General features: G+C 36.2%; 1 protein-coding gene across 18 annotated transcripts in view; it reads right to left on the reverse strand.

Moving 5' to 3' along the window:
• MTMR2 (myotubularin related protein 2) overlaps positions 1-21,452 on the reverse strand; it is a 137,767-nt gene that overhangs the window by 20,882 nt on the left and 95,433 nt on the right. For 13 of the 18 annotated variants that reach the window (XM_089915435.1, XM_089915434.1, XM_089915433.1 and 10 more), the window contains 6 exons: positions 16,775-16,960; positions 13,439-13,645; positions 8,855-8,947; positions 5,054-5,167; positions 2,755-2,931; positions 6-2,025 (listed from right to left, as the gene is read on the reverse strand). In XM_089915435.1, coding sequence (XP_089771561.1) covers positions 1,864-2,025; positions 2,755-2,931; positions 5,054-5,167; positions 8,855-8,947; positions 13,439-13,645; positions 16,775-16,960 — 939 coding nt within the window. In that variant the 3' untranslated portion in view covers positions 6-1,863. Of the gene's footprint in view, positions 1-3; positions 2,044-2,754; positions 2,932-5,053; positions 5,168-5,647; positions 5,715-8,854; positions 8,948-13,438; positions 13,646-16,774; positions 16,961-21,452 lie in introns of those variants that run through there. The other 5 variants (XM_089915432.1, XM_022562080.3, XM_089915430.1 and 2 more) reach the window with 5 other exon arrangements.

Here is a 21,452-nt window from a genome sequence, read left to right on the forward strand (position 1 = left end):
AAGGTAAAAGGAAACCCCTGGAAAGTTTTAAAAGGAGAAGTGACAGATTTGCACTTAAGATTGCTCTGAATGGAATTTAGATTCTGAATGGAATTAGATTGCTTTGAATGGAATTTCAAGTGAATATGAGGGTATTAAGACTAGAAGTTTTAAATTCTTGAACCTCTTCAGTCATCTACATTCTTTTATGTGGCATCAGACCAAGATGATAAAGGCTTAAGGGAGGGAAATGGTACAATGCACAGAGAGAATGGATTTATAAAATATTTGGAATAGAAAACTTAGCTTTAATACTGACTGGTCACTTAAATACTGTTATAAATTTTCTTATAACAAATTTCAATGATCAAATCATTTTGGTACCAATTTTGCTAATACTGGATGTACTAATAACGGAAATTACACTTACTCATTGCAAAACCAAGAGCAGGGCAAAAGGTTCAGACTAGTGAGTTAACAAGTGAAAAAACACTGATTTTGAGTATTTGATTTATCTGATCAAACTGAACATTTCCTTTAGAGCAGCTGCTATGAAACACCCATTTCCTCAAAAAATTCCAAATAACATTTCTGCAAAAGAAACTTAAGGCAAACAACTTAGAACAAGGACAAAGTTTAAAAGTCAGTTGAAATTTTCTTTTAATTAAAGACCCAAGGGACAAGAAGCTCCTTTGTGTTACAGTACATAACATATGGCTCTTATACAGAGTAAAATAGACACCAGGGAGTCAAGTGTTTATACCAGCGCTGAATTCTTACTGTAGCAGCCAAAAAGTGAAGCAGGATTTCCTTTACTGGCATTGAGACTTAATACATTTTTACATGCAATAAATTCTTTGGTAGACTTAATCATTCAGTGGAATTACAGAATTTGCAAAGGAAAGTAATAGTCAAATATTTCATGTAAAATTTGAGCACAGTACTTCTCACCATATGCTATTTATACAGACTTCAGAAAAAATGTCAATCCTACTAAACTTTTACATACTGCCTCAAAATTTGCCAGTTAACTTCTCTGTGTTCAAAAAACAATGTAACTAAAACAAAGTAGGGCAGATAATGAGTTTTTAAAATATGTTTCATGATATTTCTAGTAATTGTGCAAATGGAAACTAATCTGAAGGATGTGGAATTCTTTGAAATCCTGGATGGCTACCACTTTCTCCTCTCCATCCTCCTCCCAAGCACATCTGTAAGGCATCATTTTGGAACAGCTATCTAATACATCTTAAATTAAGTACATAAATAATGACAGCAATAATTTTCAACTATTACTACACCATAATATCCTCAAGACTTTGCCTTATTATATGAAGAACACGAGTTTTGAATGGTGAAAGTAAATGACTTACTACAAAAAGGAAAAACCCATGATGGGCAAAGGAGCATCAAATGATCTTGATTATGACACTGAAGCCCAGTATGTATAATGCCATGAAATGTCAGTATTGGTTTGGTTTGAAAACTGATGCTCCTCCTGTGCAATGAGTGCTCTTCCATCAAGAAGTATATTTCTGAAGTAGTTTGTGTTTTGATCTTACCACACACCAAAATTTCTGAGACAGCATTTTCCTTTTAAAATCAGAAACTTGTCCCCACTGTGGATCCAGGACTGAAGCACTGTAATGTTCTTTGGGTGACTTATAAGATTAGTGTCATAATCATGTAATTACATGTGGGGTTATCTCACTTAAACCACCTGCACTGCTACAGTTCTAAACTCATCCTAGAGAGATGTAAAATAAATAAAGTGACTTAAGTTCTCTCACAGATGGGTTCTATATTCAGAAACTTCCTCCTCGTGAAGCTGCCACTGTAATCAGAGCTCATGGCGATGACCGACGGCCCCATCCAATAGCCCTCTCACACAACAGTCTGTACAGGAGTGACACACTGTGCAGGAGAACCGGCTCTCTCCGAGGATGAGGTTGATCGGTTGGAAATTTCTCTCTGTAGTTCCTCTACTTTCTTCTGAAGCTCTGCTCGTTTAGCAAGAAGTTCTTTATATCTGTTGTGAATGGGCTCCTACAAGAGCAGCACACCCTAAAATTATTTAACTAGGCAATCCTAAACAAACCCAAAGTCAAGTCATTCCAGTATAGAGCTCCTTCCCTCAATGCTGCAATGTGTGTGTTTTCAGCTATGGGGACCACACCCACCTTTCCAGAACATCAGTGAAAACTAACTTCAGGGACTCCTCTGACACCACTGCTCTTTTCACTGGCTTCCCTAGTGCCCCCCAAGTGTTTCCACAGAATACCCTGAAACTGGTACTTAGCCAAATACAACAAATAATTAAGTAACAGTGTAATCTAAAAGCCAGTACTCAAAGATTTCCTGTCATTTAGTTGCAGACTTTTTAGTCTTTTAAACAGTTCTAAGCAGTAAATATTCCATAACATTTTTAAAAAATCAACCAGAATTTTGTTAGGCTTTTAACTTTCCTAAAGCTATTTTCTCCAGCCTATTAAAACAAGACCTCTAGTCCAGCGCCCTCATTTTATAGAAGAGGGGAAAAAAGACAAAACAGAAGTGACTTGTCCAAGGCCAAACAAGCGAGTCATGATAAGAACCAAGTGCACTGACTGATTATCCCTATGTAGTGCTTTTTCTACTATGCAATTAAAACTGTTAACAGGAAAAAGTGAAAGCTTTAAATATGCACAGATAATTTTTCTAGCTGCTTTAAAGGGGACAAATGTAATTCATACAACTGCACGGATAAAAACTCTCATTGTATATTGCAGGGCATACCTGTGGCTTCATCCGTGGATTCCACCTTACGTAGTATCCCACCCAGAGCTCTAGGTGGCGCATGCTGGCTACTGGATAAAGGACATGATTGGAATAGCTCCCATAGAGAGGATTAGTGAAGTCCTCCAGCTGACTATTTATGTAAGACCACAATGACACAGTCCTTTTGGGAAGATTCTATAAGAAGGAAAAAGATTCTCCATTACATAAGCTAATTATACTTTAGATGGAATTTGTAAAGAGGTATATTGTGTTCATTTAAATTGTTTCAGAGGGAGAGAGAACTCAAGACACTGTGGTGACAGCCCCACTTAGATTAAAATTAGAGGGTATTGGAAAACTGTGCAGTTCTGCAAAAAGTTAAACAGAGTTACCATACCAGCAATTCCACTCTTAGTTATATACCCAAGAGAAGTGAAAACACATGCACACACAACCCAGTACACAAATGTTCAAAGTAACATCAGTCATAGTAGCCAAAAAGTAGAAACAACCCAAAAGACCATCAACTGATAAATGGATAAAATGTAGTATATCAATACAATGGATGATTCAGTCATAAAAAGGAATGAAGTACTGATACACGCTACAAATTGAACCCTGAAAACATTATGCTAAGTGAAAGAAGCCAAACACAAAGGCCACACCCTGACTGATTTCATTTATATGAAATGTCCAGAAGAGGCAAATTAAGAGACAGATTAGTGTTTGCCAGGGTCTGAGAGGAGAGAAGAATGGGAAGCAACTACTAATAGGTATGGGGTTTCTTTTCAGTGTTCTGAAATTAATGGTGGTGATGGCTATACAACTCGAGAGATGCTAAAACCCACTAAATTATACACTTTAAAAGAGTGAATTTTATGGAATGCAAATTATAGCTCAGTTTTAAAAACATTTCTTTTTTTAAAGATATAGTGAATCCTATCTGAGGCTCTCAAAAAATGAAAGTATCTTTGGAAGTTATCTATTAATTACCTAACATGCAAGAAATTCTTTTTTTGTACCAATAATTGTTTCTTTTATTGCTGAGTAGTACTACATCATATAGAAATACCACAGGTGAAGGGCATTTAGGTTGTTTTCAGTTTTCAGCCACTGTAAGTAAAGCTGGTATGAACATTTGTGGGAAGAAAATCAGAATTCTGTGGGAACAAAAGTTTCTATTTCTCTAGGATAAATACCCAGTAGTATGATTACCAGGTCATATGGTAAGTAAATGCATAGCTTTATATACAAATGTCAACTGTTTATGAGACATTCAATAAATTCTTGACTGCCTACTATGCACGGAAATATTTACTGCATGCTACATACTGAAGATGTAATGGTGAATTAAAAAATTTAATACCGGTCGTCAAGGAATTTCTAGTCTAGGAAGCACTTACTACATGGCAGTTATTATAGTGTTTTGTATGGCTTATTTTATGCAATCCTCACAACAGTAAGCAGTATTAAGTACTTAATAAGTACTATCATCCCTACTTTACAGAAGCCTAAATTAACTTGCCCAACTTCACACAGTAAGTCAAAGATCCAAGATTTGAACCCAGGCAGCCTGGCTCCAGAGCAAGCATTCTTTGCCACTAGGCTTTATAGAAAAACATGAAGAAACTATTTTATAGCCACATTTTTTAGAATGGAAACTGAAGCACAGGGAGACACTAATCAAGATAATTTAGAATTTCATACATAGGATAGATGTATTTTGAGGAAGACAACCTGAAATGTAATCCTTACAAGGTTTCTTCTAAATAATATCAACCACTTAAAAGTGGTAACTCTGGGCTAGTGGGGTAACAAATTTTAACTTCCTGCTTAATATCTTTTCAGTGTTCGAATGTTTTATGGTATTATTTTACAATTTTAAAAAAACCTAAAATGGCTCATACATATGCAGAATATATTTGGGGAAGTGAGCTGTCCATTCATTCAAATACATTTTTTTTGGCTAATTATATTTTTCTGCACCTGTTTTGATGGATTTCCATCCTGCAGGGAGTGACAGGTACATGGGCACTCCTAAGACTCCACATACTTCAGTTCTCTTTAGGAGACACTGCTTCCTACCCATAAACTCAACTGACAGCTGGCTAGCATATTCAGCCTGTGACAGAGGTGCTTTAAAATAGATCAGGTTCAGATGTATGGCAAGAAGCATATTACAGCATATAAAATAAAATATAGCTAAAGGAATCATCCAAAAGAACAACTGTTAAGTTGAAATCCATCAGAGGATGCACTCTAGTAGAGAAAGCACATATTAGGGATACAGGGGGGAGGGTCAGGGCTCATGTTTTACCTCTTTTCCTCTCTGCTGTTCACTGTTACAGAGGAATGTTCCAAACAAACAGCTATATAGGTGGTCCAAAATGGTAATGAGAAAATATTCATTGAATTCAAATGCTGTAGGAAACTGCAAAATCAAACACCACAAACACACAAAATTATTAAGACATTTTCTCAAGCATATTCATCCCTGTATACTGGCAGATCCTTTGTAATACTTCTTAAAATTAGGCTGAACAGTATTCAAGACTATATATTTCTAAGCCATTATGGCATTATCTGCTTGGTCTTCTGTTCAAAATTATTTTCTGAGATAATTTTTCCTAATATCTCCTTTTCTTGTACAGTAAGAGTTTGAATGGTCTGATCTTGATGTTTCTGCATCCGTTTATATCAGTTAACCCTCAACTTGAGCCTAATAAATTCTGACTTGTCTTTCTCTGCCAAAAATGACCATAAGCGACATAGTAAGATGTTTCTTTAAATTTTCAACATAGTTTTGTTTCTAGGAATTACACAAAAAAATATCGACGTCTCCAGAAAATGTCAGCAATGCACAAAAATAAATTCCAAGGCAGACATGCAGATCATTTAAAAGCCAACCTACTTATCTTTTCAAGGAACATGCACTCAAACCAGGATATCTTGTAATCCAGTACTCTGGCAGCCTCTTTCTAAAAAAAGAAAATTCACTGTCTCTTTAACCTAGGACAAGTGCTTGACTGGATGTCTTGCTATTACACAAACAACACAATTTTGGGGGAATGTATCAAGGACCAATTACAGATACCAGGAAGGAGGGTAAGGGATTTAGTATAATCCGTCCTATCCATCTAATGTTTCAAGAATTATCTGAAAGCTTCTATGTAGCACTGTACCATTTATAGGACTGTGAAAAGGAATTCCATGAATATTTGGATTGTGGATTTGGGAAATAAATATTGGTGCCAAATTTTTCTTAGAATGATCCCTACCCCATAGTGGAGGAAAACAGTATGAACTGCATGCAAAAGGGACAGGGGTGAAAACAACTTTGCCTTGAAGTTTCCTAAATTTATAAGCACGGTAACGTGGCAAATTTATCTTCTCAAACAATTTATCTTCTCGAACAATTCTTGAAATAATTTTTGTGGCTGTGAAGCAAATGAAGCAGGTAATAAAGCACATGCCAACATAAAGCCAATCAATTGTAAGAAACTTTGTCAAATCTCATTCATTCATTTACAGAACAAATCCCATCTCCTGTACTGTTGGTTTTTTTTTTTTAATTTTTTACTTATTTATTTTTGGCTGCATTGGGTCTTCGTTGCTGCGTGCGGGCTTTCTCTAGTTGCAGCGAGCTGGGGCTACTCTTCATTGCAGTGCATGGGCTTCTCATTGCAGTGGCTTCTCTTATCGCGGAGCATGGGCTCTAGGCGCACAGGCTTCAGTAGTGGCACGCGGGCTCAGTAGTTGTAGCTCACAGGCTGTAGAGCACAGGCTCAGTAGTTGTGGCACACAGGCTTAGCCCACGGCATGTGGCATCTTCCCGGACCAGGGATTGAACCCGTGTCCCCTGCACTGGCAGGCGGACTCAACCACTGCACCCGCAGGGAAGTCGCCCCATCTCCTGTACTGATACACACTCTTAACAGCCTTATTTATTAGTCAACCATGAATGCACCCTGACCCATTACATAGCAAGCCAAAGGAGCTAAGCCTATGATTAGTCTTTCATCTTTGTGACAAAACTATTATCTCAGTTATGAGAAGATGGCTTAATCAGTGAGCATTTCCTGACAACAAAACTAAAATAGCATTATTTTAGAGCATTATTTAAATAGAGTACTAACTGCTGCTCTTGTTTTTAAAATTCTGAGCAGAGGAGGAATATTTTGTCTCCTTACATGTTTAAACTCTAAAGGGCCCTTTATCAGCTGCTTCCTGATCCCAGGACTGAGAGGATGAGGATGAGGGCAGAAGGAGATGTAGAATCTGGCTAATTACATTATTGGTCCCATTTTAACAAATTTGCTATTTAAATCTCTGCACATTCAATTATTCATAAAACTGACGATTGCCAATAAACATTATTACTATCTAACACATTCAATGCTCAGGAAGAAAATATCACACAGAAAAATATAAGCAGACATTTACAATAAAGACTCACAACTATAGTGGTATTTTAAGTTCTATCAACGAAACAAGATTAAACTGGTATTACATTATTTATTAAGCTCAAAATTAGAGTTAAATTGCTTTTAGATATACAGCATATAAAAATTTAACACAACTACTAAGAAAGAAATGCATTTGTCATGTACTCTTCTATGTGAACAATTGGTAAATGTGACTGATTTTGTTTTTCTAACAAATATACCAGAACTAATAGTTCACACACATTGCTCCCTTCAAGGTATGTTCCCCAGAAAGCAGTACACTTAACCATCAATGATGACTTTTGTAGTCCTTTGATATGGCATATTTGATTTTTACCAACACTGTCAAATATTACTTAAAGATTGATAATGGTCAAAAGTAGGTCCTATTGTTTATGGTCAAACACCGCCCCCCCCCCAAAAAAAGGATTGATAAGGATTTGTAATAGCTAATATATCGAAAACTATCTCAAAGGCAGTTCCAAAGGAAAAATTCAAACCTACTCCAAGAAGCAGTAAACATTATTAAACTAATAAGCATGTCGTGTCTCCCTTCCCCCTAGTATGCCAAGGGCCTAATTTGTAGAACAAAACTGAATTGTATACACATTTGCATCACATGTGTTAAAATACCAGCCTTAACAAACGGTAGTCGTATCTATTAGGACACTTCATTTAAGCCAGCAGGTTTCAAAACCATCCACCCAAACTGAAATGCTTATGGGAGAAAAATAAACTATTTGATATGTAATTAATGTATTTCACTTGAGGATCACCATTTTTCTCTTAATGAAATAAAGAGTATTTTATTGAAACCAGAACACAATCCTAAAGCCAAGCAGAGCCAGCAACTGCCCTACTTTATATTCCTGTGGCAGTCTAATGAAAAACTAACCAGGCTCCCAGTTGTTTGAGGTCTAATAAAACTCTTGGATAAATAATTAACTGAAAAAGAAATAATTAACTGATACACCAATGAACTGTATCTAACTTTTGGGTTCTGAGATTATTTTTCCTGAGTTAAACATTTTTAAGACACCAATTCCTTGCCTCATTAGTGAAGTGATCCCATAATAAATCAGGTGTTTTTCAATCTCCTCTGGTATCTTTCCAAAAGACTAAATCTATTTACAGTAATATTTCAAATCATTTGCTAGAATGTTGATTAAGCCTAAAAGAACATAATCTCTCTCCATACCTAAAAACAAAAAGAACTGAATCTATTACATACATACCTTGCCATAATTCCCATCTAAATACATTTTTCCATCGAAAGTGCTTAAAACATGATTTCATTTCGCTTCAGTTACCTAGCCTATTTCATTTCTTTACCTCCTTTAGCAATGTACAGATGAGTTTCTGGGTGAATATAAAGCCATTATTTAACACTAACTGTCCAAAACAAAAGAGGAATTGTCCAAAACTCTCAGGGGTTATTATCAATGCCATGCATTGAAATGCTAATGGAATGAAATTGTCAAGTGTTTAATACTACCTCCAAATAATATCGTTTAACTTAATTCATAATGTAATAATAGGTAATAGTTCTAGTACCTAGAAAACTTACAAGAATTTCCACTTTACATGAAATGTAAGATAATCAGTGATCAAATCCAACTCTGACTGGACAGCTTAAAAGAAAGATGTAAGAATGGATATCCCAGATAAATTACCTGTCTTGTCATTTGCCAGACACAGTCAATAAACTGAAGAAAAACAGGTGATCTGTCTGCATCTGCATGGTTCTTATCTCCATGGCCAAGTCTCTGAAGCAAAGAATGAAATATTATATGAGCTTTGTGGGATTTTTCAGCTTTTAATGAAAGTAATTTTATTTTCCAAGAAAAGTAATATTTGCTCAATATTTTTAAAAATTCAGAATATCTTTTTAAAAGAGCACTGCAAGGAAAACAGAAATTACCATAATCCCACCAAGCAGAAATCTCTATTAACATTTCAATGTGCAAACTGCCAGGTTATTTCCTAACATGAGACACTTGTAACAGGAATTACAACTCAGTTTAATAAATAAAACTCAGATCCTAAAAGGCTGATAACGGGACACAGGAGCAGCCAGACCTCAGAGCCCAGATTTTTCTTCTAAAGATTTTGCCCTGAATATTAACAGTTCCTTGTACACTAGCTTCAGGAAGCACCCTTCTCCTTTAACACCTTGGCCAGTGCATGATGGGGACCTGTTGCATCTGAGTTCCAGACTGTCTTTCAAAAAGAATCACATTAGCACAAATCTTTGAAAACTTTTAAAAAATGCTTGACATCTCCCCTCAAGCATGCACTCACCTACTTTCTCAATTTTTTTTTCTCCTCTGAAGACTTCTGCCCCCAGTGACTGAGATAAACCTCTACTCTGTACCCAAAAACAGTGATTCTAAAAGTATGGTCCACAGACTTCCGGCAGCAGGGCTGGTCTGTGAGTTCAGGACTATTTTTATAATATTACTAAGACATGTTTTGCCTTTTTCAATGTGTTGACATTTGCACTAATGGTGTTAAAGTGATGAAGAATAAAAACTTTTGGTACCTTAGTAGGAATCAAGAAGCAAGGCATTGAAATCAATCTATACTAGCAGTTATTATATTCTTCCTTGCCAAACACGTGCAGTTAAAGAAGGAAAAAAAAAAAAGCCAATCTCTCTTAAGCCAGTTTCCTTGATGAAGCAGTAAAAGTTATTAACTTTATTAAATCTCCCCATTTGAGTACAAAATTTTTAAGTATCCTATTAACAAAATGGGAAATACACATAATATGCTTCTGCTGCAGACTTAAGTAGGATGGTAGGAAACACGGCTTTTTCATGGAACATCATTTTGACTTGAAAGAACAATATATGAACTATGATTATTAAGACCTGAATATCTTGCAGACATTTTTTTGAAAATATACAAAAGTGAATGCGTCACTTCAAGGAAAACAATGGACAGTATTTGTTACCAATGATGCAATTCAAGTTTCTGAGTGAAAATTAGACTTGGGGGAAATTTTTATCTGCTACAATGAGTTTGATAATACTTTTCTGATAAAATCAGTAGCGGTATTAACAAATGTGACTATATTATATAATGAAATGCATTAATATTGGAAGGGCTGTGTAAATCAGTAAGCCAGTATTTTCCAAATTACCAACACTTGATGTTACAAAATCATGCATGGGTAAGAGATCTATTTATTCAAAGTGCAAGACAGACCAAAGGAATTTAATAGAACAAACAACGAAAAATTCATTGAGTTAGTTTTGGATTCCACATTACAATTAACTGCTAAGAAACTACCATTTGTCGAGTTTTGGCACAGTATCAAAGAAAAATATCCACAATTCCCTGAAAAAAATTAAAATACTCTCTATTTTTCAACCTACATATCTGTGTGTGGTCAGATTTTCCTCATTTCTTCAACCAACAGAACATATTGCAACAGATTGAATGCAGAAGGAGACATGAAATTCAGCTATCTTCTATTAAGCCAGACATTAAAGAAATTTGCAAAAGATGTAGAATAATGCCACTCTTCTCATTAAACTTCTTTATTTGTTTTGGAAAATATAGTTATTTTTCTTTAAAATGTTATTTATGCTAATATATAATAGTACTATGGTTTGAATGTTTGTGTTCCCCCAAAATTCATATGTTGAAATCCTACCTAATGCCCAGTGTGATGGTATTAGGAGCTAACTAGGTCATAAGGGTGGAATCCTCATGAATGGAATTAATGCTCTTATCAAAAGAGACCCCACAAAAAAAAAAGAGACCCCACAGAGGCCCCAGCCCTCTTCCACCATTCAAGAACACAGCGAAATGTTGGCAGTCTGCATCCCGGAAAAAGGCCTTCACCAGAAGGCCATGCTGGCACTCTGAACTTGGACTTCCAGCCATCAAAACTGTGAGAAATATAGCTGCCCAAATGGATTAAGAAAACAGATTTATTTCTTTAAATAATATTTAAATTTTTAAAATTTAATTTCTAATATGGTAAATACTGATAGATATAAACAAAGTTCTTTCGGGTCATCAATAATTGTTAAAAAAGGAAAGAGGTCCAGAAATCAAAAAGTTTGAGAATCATTACCCTGTATTAACCATGTGAGCATACCCTCTTGATCAGATGTCCTTTAACTGTCAAATTCTGCTTTCAGATAACTAAGGGGGAAAAAATGGAGTAGGTAACCAGATTCAATAATTTAGGAATCCACTGCAACTTCAAACAGTCTGAAATATTTATGATTTTGGTTATATTTATATGAACATGTACAGCTTTGGCTGACTAAAACTTCATTTCTTTTTTTTTTGCGGTACGCGGGCCTCCCACCGCTGTGGCCTCTCCCGTTGCGGAGCACAGGCTCCGGACGCACAGGCTCAGCGGCCATGGCTCACGGGCCCAGCTGCTCCGCGGCACGTGGGATCCTCCCGGACCGGGACACGAACCCGTGTCCCCTGAATCGGCAGGCGGACTCTCAACCACTGCGCCACCAGGGAAGCCCCATTCTTTTTTTTTTTTTTTTTTTTTTAATGGTCTTTTCATGGTAAGTACGTTTTATAGAGAACTGAAAAACATGAGCTATTTGAATAGATACTCCAGATGACCAATTTTATTTAACAGTTCAAGTTCAAAAGAGCAGACTACCTTTAAATGTCCATTTCTTGCAAGTTTTTTCATAAACACTGCTGGTAGCTACTGGATACTAACGGTTAACATTAGAGACAGCATCTGAGCAAACATATTTCAGAAAGTCTTTCAGCTAATCTAGGAAAATGCTGCCAAAAATCACACTCTCAGGGGCTTCAAGGCCTCTGAACAATCTTAACTCTCATCTCCAGATTTTCTAAACCTGCCCCTCCCTCGACTCTACTCCAGCCACACTCAGTCCCACCCAGTGTGAGACACTCACACTCACCATTTGCTCACACTGCTCCTCTTTCCTGGGAAAATATTCCTGCTCCGCACTCTCTAAATTCTATGATTACAACTAACATATACCACGGATGGGCATACATGAGAACCAAGGCCTACAAGGTAACTGTTCCCAAGTTTGCTGATTCCAAATTTAGAGTTTAGCAGAAACACAGGTAAAAACCACTTGAATGTTTATTTAATTAAAAGCTACATGAATCTAAAGTATGTTGTAACAAAAAGCAAATACAAAAGCACAGTATCCTTTAAAAGGGACATAATAACCCCATTCCTCTATTTTAGGAACTACTACAGTTTTGGGTACCACACTTGTAGAAAGCCATGAGCAAAGTCGAGAGGACAAAGGGGAGGGTGAGGGGATTAGGATGAGAAAAGACTGAAGAAAACGGACATTTTGCCAGAACTGAAGATTATGACTGACACAGGAAGACAGCTACTTTCAAATATTTGCAGGGCTATCTTATTTGGATTGGTAGTCATATTTGTTCTTCTTATCTCCAAAGGGGAATGTAAGAAAATGAGAAGTAAATTTTAATTCACTATGAAGAAAAATTTGTAGTAGGTAGACTTTCTTCAGTGAGACTGGACAGCCTCAGGAAGGGACTTGCTGCTTATTTCTGGAGGTGTTAATGAAGAAACCAAACAACCATTTCACGGGGACACCAGAGAAGACATTCCCTGGACTCTGAGGCCTTTCCAACTTTTATATTTGATACGAATGACAACATCAAAATAAATTTTAAGTCATATAGAGGGCACAAAGATTTGTCATTTCCATAAAACTAACTGCAACACTTTCCATACATATGGTCATTAAGGGTAATAGAAAAGCTATTTTATTCCCAACTCTAAATTAAATTATTTTTTCTCTGTTATTTCTTTTAGTCCCAGTCTAAATTGTTTTAGACCCTGATCCTGTGTGAGTAGTGCTACTTTGTAGGCCTACTTTAAATTAAGAATAATAGGCCAGTCTCACGTTTTTTTAAGTCTACAGGAAAAGCTAGAAGCGCCCTGTAGCTCCGTAACAGTCCATGCTGCTCTGAACTATCATTTGAAGGTGGAAGTCACAGAAGGGTATCTCCTATTCCCGACAGAGAGTATGGAAGAGACTGGGCCAGGAGCCTGACCAACAGCTAACCCTGGCTCCAGACTGCAGAGCCACAGCAGGATAACCCAGTGCTTCCAAAACAAGCCCAAAGTTCTCTTGGGAAGTTTACCCATTAGAACAAAGGATCAGATTTAGACGAATATCTAGTGAGCAAAGGCATGATTTTCACATGCCTTACATGACATGCATATGTGATACACTGAGTCACGGTTCTTTACTCACAAGCTGAAATCGATGTCCAAAGCTTAGCCACTCTTTTTCTACAAGGACTTCAAATCCTCGGATGGTTCGGTAGTATCCATCCAACATGAGCATGGCCAGGGAGGTCAGCTGAGCTGTGCGATCCCAGCCATCACTGCAGTGGACTACCACAGACGTCTTTCCTGACTCTACTTTGTCAGCAATCCTAAGAGCCCCTGCGAGAATAAGCTGCAAACAGATTTTTTAAATTAATTTTTTAAAAAATTAAATGCTTCCTTCTTCAAAATTTACTAATAGAATTTTGTTCAGAGATGACTGTCTCAATACCACGTGGAGAAAAAAACATCAGTCCCTTCCCAGAAAGAATTTTTGTGAATGGTAGAAGATACATAAATTTTGCTTTTAAAACTAAAAAAAACTCATAAATGCAGACTCCTATTAATCTACACAATGAAATATCCAAACAAAAGGTGCCTTTGAGTTCTAAACAAATCAAAAATATGAGTAAGAGGAAAGAAGGATTAAGTTCTAAAGAGATCTATTTCTGAGAATCTTCAAATATTCCAACATCATCCATTTAAATAAAAATAATACACCAACTTTAGTTTTACCTGTTATTTAAAACAATGATACTTAACCAAATTAGAATATGAAAGCCATAAAGTTGGATATTTTAAAATATTCTACAGCTTCTATAGCATTTATTCTACTGTTTTTATATACATCATATAGCATACAGCAAGCACAGTATAAAACTTCAGAGTAAGCTGCTTTTTTTGTATTAGTATGAATGGAAAATTCTGATCAGACCAATATATTACCATGTCAATTTAACTGGTATCTAAAATAATTTCAGGTTTTTTTTAAATATGCAGAGACTCTGCAAAATAATTTACCTTTTCTGAAGCTGATCTTGAGTTAAAACTAGACAGAATTAGATGTAACCAAAAAAGAAACACAAAGTATGGTATCCTTTAAAATGAACAATATAGCCACATTTTTCTCTGCAATGGCCAAATCATACTTAAAGAACAGCATGATTACACAAACATAGATAAGAATGAAAGAAAAGATATACTAGGCTTAGAGAATCTCATGATGACCTCCTTTTGATTATAACTGTAGGCATATTCTGGAAGTGGGGTACTCTGAAGCAATCTCAATCTTAACTATGCATCAGAGTCATTTGTGAGCATTAAAAAAAAACAAAAACAAACACCTGGTCCCCATTCTCCACTAATCCTAACTTACTATTTTAAATAACTTATACCTAAAATTCAAATGTATATCCAAACTTACACATCACTGACCCAAAGGATTAAAACAGCTGGAGAGTTAAGACAGACAAGAAAGAGTTATCCAAAGTGGTCATCTTCATTGATTCACTGATTCATTCATTCATTCAAAAGATAAACATTTACGGAGTCCCCTACCATGTGGCAGGCACAGCTCCAGGTGTTGGAAATAGAGCAGCAAACAGAACAAAGTGCTGGCTTAACAAAGTTTACATTCTACTTGGGCGAGGCCAGCCAGGTGCAAATGAGGAAAGAAATACACAGTGTGTCAGAGGGCAGTAAGTGAAAAAGCACCATCTAGGTCTAGGGAGTGCTGGCAGAACTGCTATTTTATATGGAGTGTTGGGAAAGGCATCTTTGAGAAAGTGATATTTGAGCAGAGATTTAAAGAAAGTAAGTGGGTAAGCCTTGCAGATGTGAGGACTGGGGGAGGAGAAAGTGGTCCAGACACAACTGTACCTCTTAAACTTCTAAGGAAACTTATTTCGGTTATAGCCAGATTTTTTGTGTGTGTGTGGTACGCGGGCCTCTCACTGTTGTGGCCTCTCCCGTTGCAGAGCACAGGCTCCAGACGCGCAGGCTCAGCAGCCATGGCTCACGGGCCTAGCCACTCCACGGCGTGTGCGATCTTCCTGGACCGGGTCACGAACCCGTGTCCCCTGCATCGGCAGGTGGACTCCCAACCACTGCGCCACCAGGGAAGCCCTATAGCCAGATTTTTGGAGAGAATGTCGTACCTGCTAAAAATTGACCTGGAACTTACAGAATGCTGCAATTTACGTTAGTTCTGAATCAAGTCTTATGGTTTTCTACTTATACATCATACAATGTAATAGATGGTCCCGTGACCATTTTCTTTAACAAAAGAGTGTGTATACACTTTGCTACATTCAAGCTTCTATGTTTCTAGAAGAGAAACAGTAATCAAAATAGTCTATAATTGTCATTAGGTCAATTTAGCTTTCAATTCTTAGATTTAGAGGTTTTAATGTGAGTACAATCTGCTCCTTCTTAACATGAAAAATCTCATTTCCATTTATTTCATAATATGAATATATGTGGTTATATATATTATAGAAATCTATATTTTGGTAAGGCATCTTACTGAAATTCAGACACTATCTGAAAATATTTGTAACTACATTAACTGAAATAACATTTGGTGCTTCAAACATTAATATATATTGGGCTTCCCTGGTGGCGCAGTGGTTGAGAGTCCGCCTGCCAACACAGGGGACACGGGTTCATGCCCTGGTCCGGGAGGATCCCACATGCTGTGGAGTGGCTAGGCCCGTGAGCCATGGCCGCTGAGCCTGCATGTCCGGAGCCTGTGCTCCGCAACGGGAGAGGCCACAACAGTGAGAGGCCCACGTACCGCAAAAAAAACCCAAAAAACATTATATATATTAACATATTAAGCAAGCTAGGGTTCACACGGTAGTCTCCAAATCATTTAGCATTCAAATGGTATCCTTCATTTAACTATTTCACCTCATGTGCCTGACCAGAATGGTTTTCACAAGCCATGCAACAATTATTTATTGAGTGCTTTATTCATATCATATAGTGCTGCCCTGGCTCCTGAGGGGACAAAGAAGAAATATGATTTAGCCTGTCCTACTCTCCATGAATTAGCAATATATGTTGGGTGACACATAAAAGTAATTAAATCAAGTGCATGGTAACACCTGATTAGCTGGAAAGCAAAAGTAAAGTGAAAAGTTCAGAGAAAATGAAAATGAATGCAATCTGGGAAGACTTCATGGAAGAAATGAAATATGAGCTGGGATCTGAAGAATGGGCAGAATTCAGATAGCATGGGAAAGAGAGGGAACAAAAGAAGTACAACTGAACCAAATGCATAATATAGAAAATTAATTCATTCAGGCACCAAAACTTAAAAGTTGTTCTAATTATCAAAGCAGTTATCAATTTTTCACTGTTTAAAAAGGTACTTTCATCTTGATTCCAATTGTAAGAAAAGAGCCGATATAGACAAAAGGGCAGAGAAAGTCCTTGTTTGATATCCTATGATAGTTTAAAGAAATAATAACATACCCACCTTAATATGCTCTAGCCAGTGAGTAGATTCCAAGTTAGACAACCAGTGGGTCTCCTCAATGTTGGGGTACACAATCTCCTTAAGTTTTCGTAAAGATTCTCTCATAACATGGATATTGTGGATATCTAGAAAAACTAGTTCTGCATTTTGATAGGCATCTTCACTTTCATAACCTCCACCTTTTGCCTGGAAAAAAAAAAGCAAACATCACAGGAAATTATAAATGAATGCACATCCATTGTATGTTGACATCCCCAAGAATGCCACAAAATATCCAATAGAATCAAAGACGATACACATTACTGATGGATAGGAAAACTCCACGGGAAAATGTGGCTGGCTCAAGGCAACTTAACACAACCACCCTCTATCACATGTTCTTCATAAAACAAGAATATACTCTCACCCTGACTTCCTTTTGTTAAAATTATATGTGATAACATAAATGAAGGTAAAATTTCCCTATCCATATTTCAAGTCCTACTCAAACATAATTTCATAAAGAAGACTGAAGTCACCAGACCACCAAGATCCATGTGCAGGGACTAGTTTACCCCTGGCCCATGCTTCTTCACCTCCCTTCCTCTTCACCCCATTTTAATCTTAATATTTGCAAAGTGCTTTGCAATCATAGTGACTGGCTTCTATTATAACCACACAACTACTATTAAACAAGAAGACTGAACAAGTATAAAAGCACAGAGTACTATAGTATAATACTATCACTATTTTCAAAGATGTAAATCTACAAGTACAGAACAGAATGAGAAATATTTGGTGTTCACAATAAGCTATATGGCTGGAGAACTAAATTTTTCTGGATTGAATCTTTCTCTATTTTAAGAAAATATTCTCCTACCTTATGTATAAAATATGCATCCTGTCTTATGTATAAAAGCATGCTTCTTAGAGCACTAATGGAAAAAAATAAGGAAGATACAGGAACAGCCACTGTAGTTATACAAAATTAAGAGATTACACCTTTGAAAACAACAAAACTCACCTCTTAACCAACAACAAATTACCAAAGGAAGTTCAAGTTTCCGTTCTGACACTGATAGTCTGCGAAATAGTTTGGAGTTAAGAATGGTACAGGTACAAAATTAACAGTGTTTCATTAGGTACCTGTTAACACGGATTACTTCTGGAGAGTGGGATAGGACAGGCAAGGGGTAAAGGGACGTTCAAATTTGTTGCAACAAATCCTAGAAACATGGCAGTAGTAGCAACTACACAGAACCTGTCACAAAAACACACAGAATGAAAATGCTCTGGAATCAGATAGTTATACAACTTTATGAATATAATAAAAACACTGAAATACATACTTTAAAAGAGTGCATTTTATGGTGTGTGAATTATACTTCAATATAACTGATATTTTAAAAAATAGAGCAACTAGATAGTAAAACCAAAAACACACAAAAATCATTCAAGACAGAACTGGAGGACAAAGCATTCCATCAAACCCCAAAACCACCAACAGTTACAAGATCTAGATGCTATCGGCGAATGTGTGAAGGAACAAATGGATATAAGATGGACTGGAGAACAAGAGATTCACAAGAGAGTCTTATAATTTGTAGTTTGTTCTGCTTCCTTGTTTTAGCTTTCTTCCTCCAGAACTACAGGGAAGAACAACAGATCAATCTAAGAAGTACCACTGAAACCAGGGAGGGTTCTGTCCAGTGTAACAGCCGAGTTATTAGAGAAACTCAGAAATGAAATGAGACTTGGGAACAAATTAGAAATAAAAGAAAAAAAATCAGAAATAAAGACTAAATTAGAAGAAACTCATTCTAATTAAATTAAATATTAAATTAAAAGAAATAGACAGTGAAAAGCAAAATATAAAACCAAAACAGGAATAGAAAGCATAAAAAGGATTCAAGAGAAAGTGGCAAATGATGAAGATAGGCAAAGAAGAGCCAGCACAGGAATAACAGGAGTCCAGAAGAAGCAAGCCATACATGGAAATGAAACAAATACTAAGAACTATGATTAAAGAAAAAATTCATGAAATTTTTAAACTGGAAATTACCAATTAAAATAGCATACATGCATACTTGATAATATAGACCCAGAACACAAAACATGAAGACATATTCTGGCAAAATAACTGGACTTCAAAGAAAAAGAAAAAACAAAATCTTTCACAAATCCAAGTAAAAAGAGTGACTTAGAAGGAAAGGAAATTTAGTTTATCATCAGACTTTGAAAATTTATGCCAAAAAAAAGCAACATATTTAAGACATTCAATAAAATCAAATGTAAGCCAAGAATTTTATGCCCAGCAAAACTAACTCGAATATAAAAGACATAAAGCTGCTATCAGCATAAAAATACTCAGAATATAGTTCTTATGAGCCTTGCTGAAATATTTACAAGAGAACAACTCCAGACAAAAGAAAAAGACCAGAAAGACATCCATATAAGAATTGGTTATTGGCACAAAATATTTAGCTACTTGTAGAAGTCAGAGGTAAAAGGCAAAAAGTATGTGTACAAAAGGGAGACTATGTAAAGTCTACACATGCTCTGATGACATAAATATAATCAATTCATTTTAAAATGGGAGAAAATGGAAAAAAATTTAACTTTTCAGTAAATGTACTGGTGATGATACTATTAATACTGTTATTCTAAGACCATGGTAGGATAAAGCAAATGAGTAATTATGTAGCATACTAATGTTATTATCCCCTCTGTCTTTGAGAATCGGGATTTCTGGTGTGGAAGGAAGGAGATACACATGTAACTTAGAAGAAGTTATGTAAAAACTCTAGCACTGAATTTAAATTGAAAGCACCAGTATGAACTCATGAGGTATAATACTTTATCTTTAAAAACATTTGTTTCCTAGCTCTATCCACTGAAAAGACTTAGAAATTAGACCAACCCAGTAGCAAATAATTATCCTTAGCACCCAGATTATGGTTTGAAATACCATTTCCTACTAACAGAAACCAGAACTTCTTAGAGAAATAGCTATTCTAAGCCTGCGGCAGGAAACTTACAAGATTTCCTGATGAGTCTGGTATACCTTGTCATACCAGATAGCAAAGATTACTATGGTTATGTCAAATGAACTCAGGAGATAACTTGAAAAGTGCCCCTCAGACCAAAGGTGGGAATTTTTTTTTTCAAAAATACCATCTGCAATGAATTAGAAATTGTTGACTACATATAAATACATGCATTCATAATGACACTTAAAAAAATTAGTCACCCTCATGGGATGGTAGGGAGTAAATTCATTATTGGGAAAACTGATAAATAAGGAAAAAGAATCAAGCATTTATCCTGGCTTTCTTATATGAACTGAACTGCTGGTTAACCAAAATTTAGATAAGAGAAAGTGTTTCTTTACAGAAAGAGTTCAACTAAGCTGAAAAGGAAATCATGAAATCAGAATATCACCATTTGGCAACCCCAGTGAATTAACACATCTCGGTACGGAGCATAAACAGCTGCTGATATCCCAAAAAGAAGAATCAGCCACAAATTATGCGCCTCCTGATATATCCCCTATAGCCTTGCCAAAGGAGTTGAACCTGAATCTGAATAAACCTCTGAATTCATGTGAAGGAAATTCAGAGAACAGAAGAAAGTTGAACCATACCATAATACAACTGGCAAAACCTGGACTGTGGAAAACTCTACAATAAAATATATTGGAGTGAATGAGGGAGGGAAGGAGAAAGGAAGGGCAAGGGGAAGACTATAGATGAAGAGAGACTTAAAAGACATATCAAATACAATACTTGAAAAGGCAAGGCTAAGAGTCTAGAGATGTATACACTTCAGTAATAAAAGTATAAAGTAATGTAAGAAGACTACTATAAAAGTTAGGATAGTGGTTACTTTTAGCAGGGGTAGAAGGTAAATTTAATTGCGGTAGGGCACACATGGAAGACTTAGTGGCTAGTACAGTTTTTTTTTTTTTTTTTTTTTTTGCGGTACGCAAGCATGTGGGATCTTCTTGGACCGGGGCACGAACCCGTGACCCCTGCATCGGCAGGTGGACTCTCAATCACTGCGCCACCAGGGAAGCCCGCTAGTACAGTTTTAATTCTTGATACGGCTCACGGTGCAAAAGCAGTTGTCATATTCACACTGACAAAGCTATAAAAAATGTTCTTACTATGAAGGTAAAAAAAATACTTGTTGCAACAAGGATATATACTTTTGCAAATTTTAAAAGGGAGATGGTGGGGATATTGGGTAAAGGCAGCAAAAAAGGGCAAACTTCCAGTTAAAAGATAAGTAAGTAGTGGTGATGTAATGCACAACATGATGACTATAGTCAACAATACTATATTGTATATTTGAAAGTTGCTAAGAGAGTAGACTTTGAAAATTCACAAGGAAAAAAAATGTAACTGCGTGAGGTGATGGATGTTAACTAAACTTGGGGGGGTGATCATTTCACAATATATGCATATATCAAATCATTATGTTGTACACCTCAAACTTACGCACTTTTCTGTCAATTATATCTCAATAAAACGGCAGGAAAAAATATATCAAACTGGTAAACTAACCTTCCTGAAGAATGCTGGCTATATGTAACAAAACTTTTAAAAATATGCATACTTTAAACTATGATATAGTAATGGTATATCTACGAAACTATTTTATGGAAATAAAGATGCCAACAAAAGATACTTATTTTAGC

This window comes from Delphinapterus leucas, chromosome 7 (assembly GCF_059928025.1).
Source record: "Delphinapterus leucas isolate spDelLeu-1000000601 "Yukka" chromosome 7, BTC_Dleu_Yukka2, whole genome shotgun sequence".
In the NCBI taxonomy this organism is placed as follows: Eukaryota; Metazoa; Chordata; class Mammalia; order Artiodactyla; family Monodontidae; genus Delphinapterus; species Delphinapterus leucas.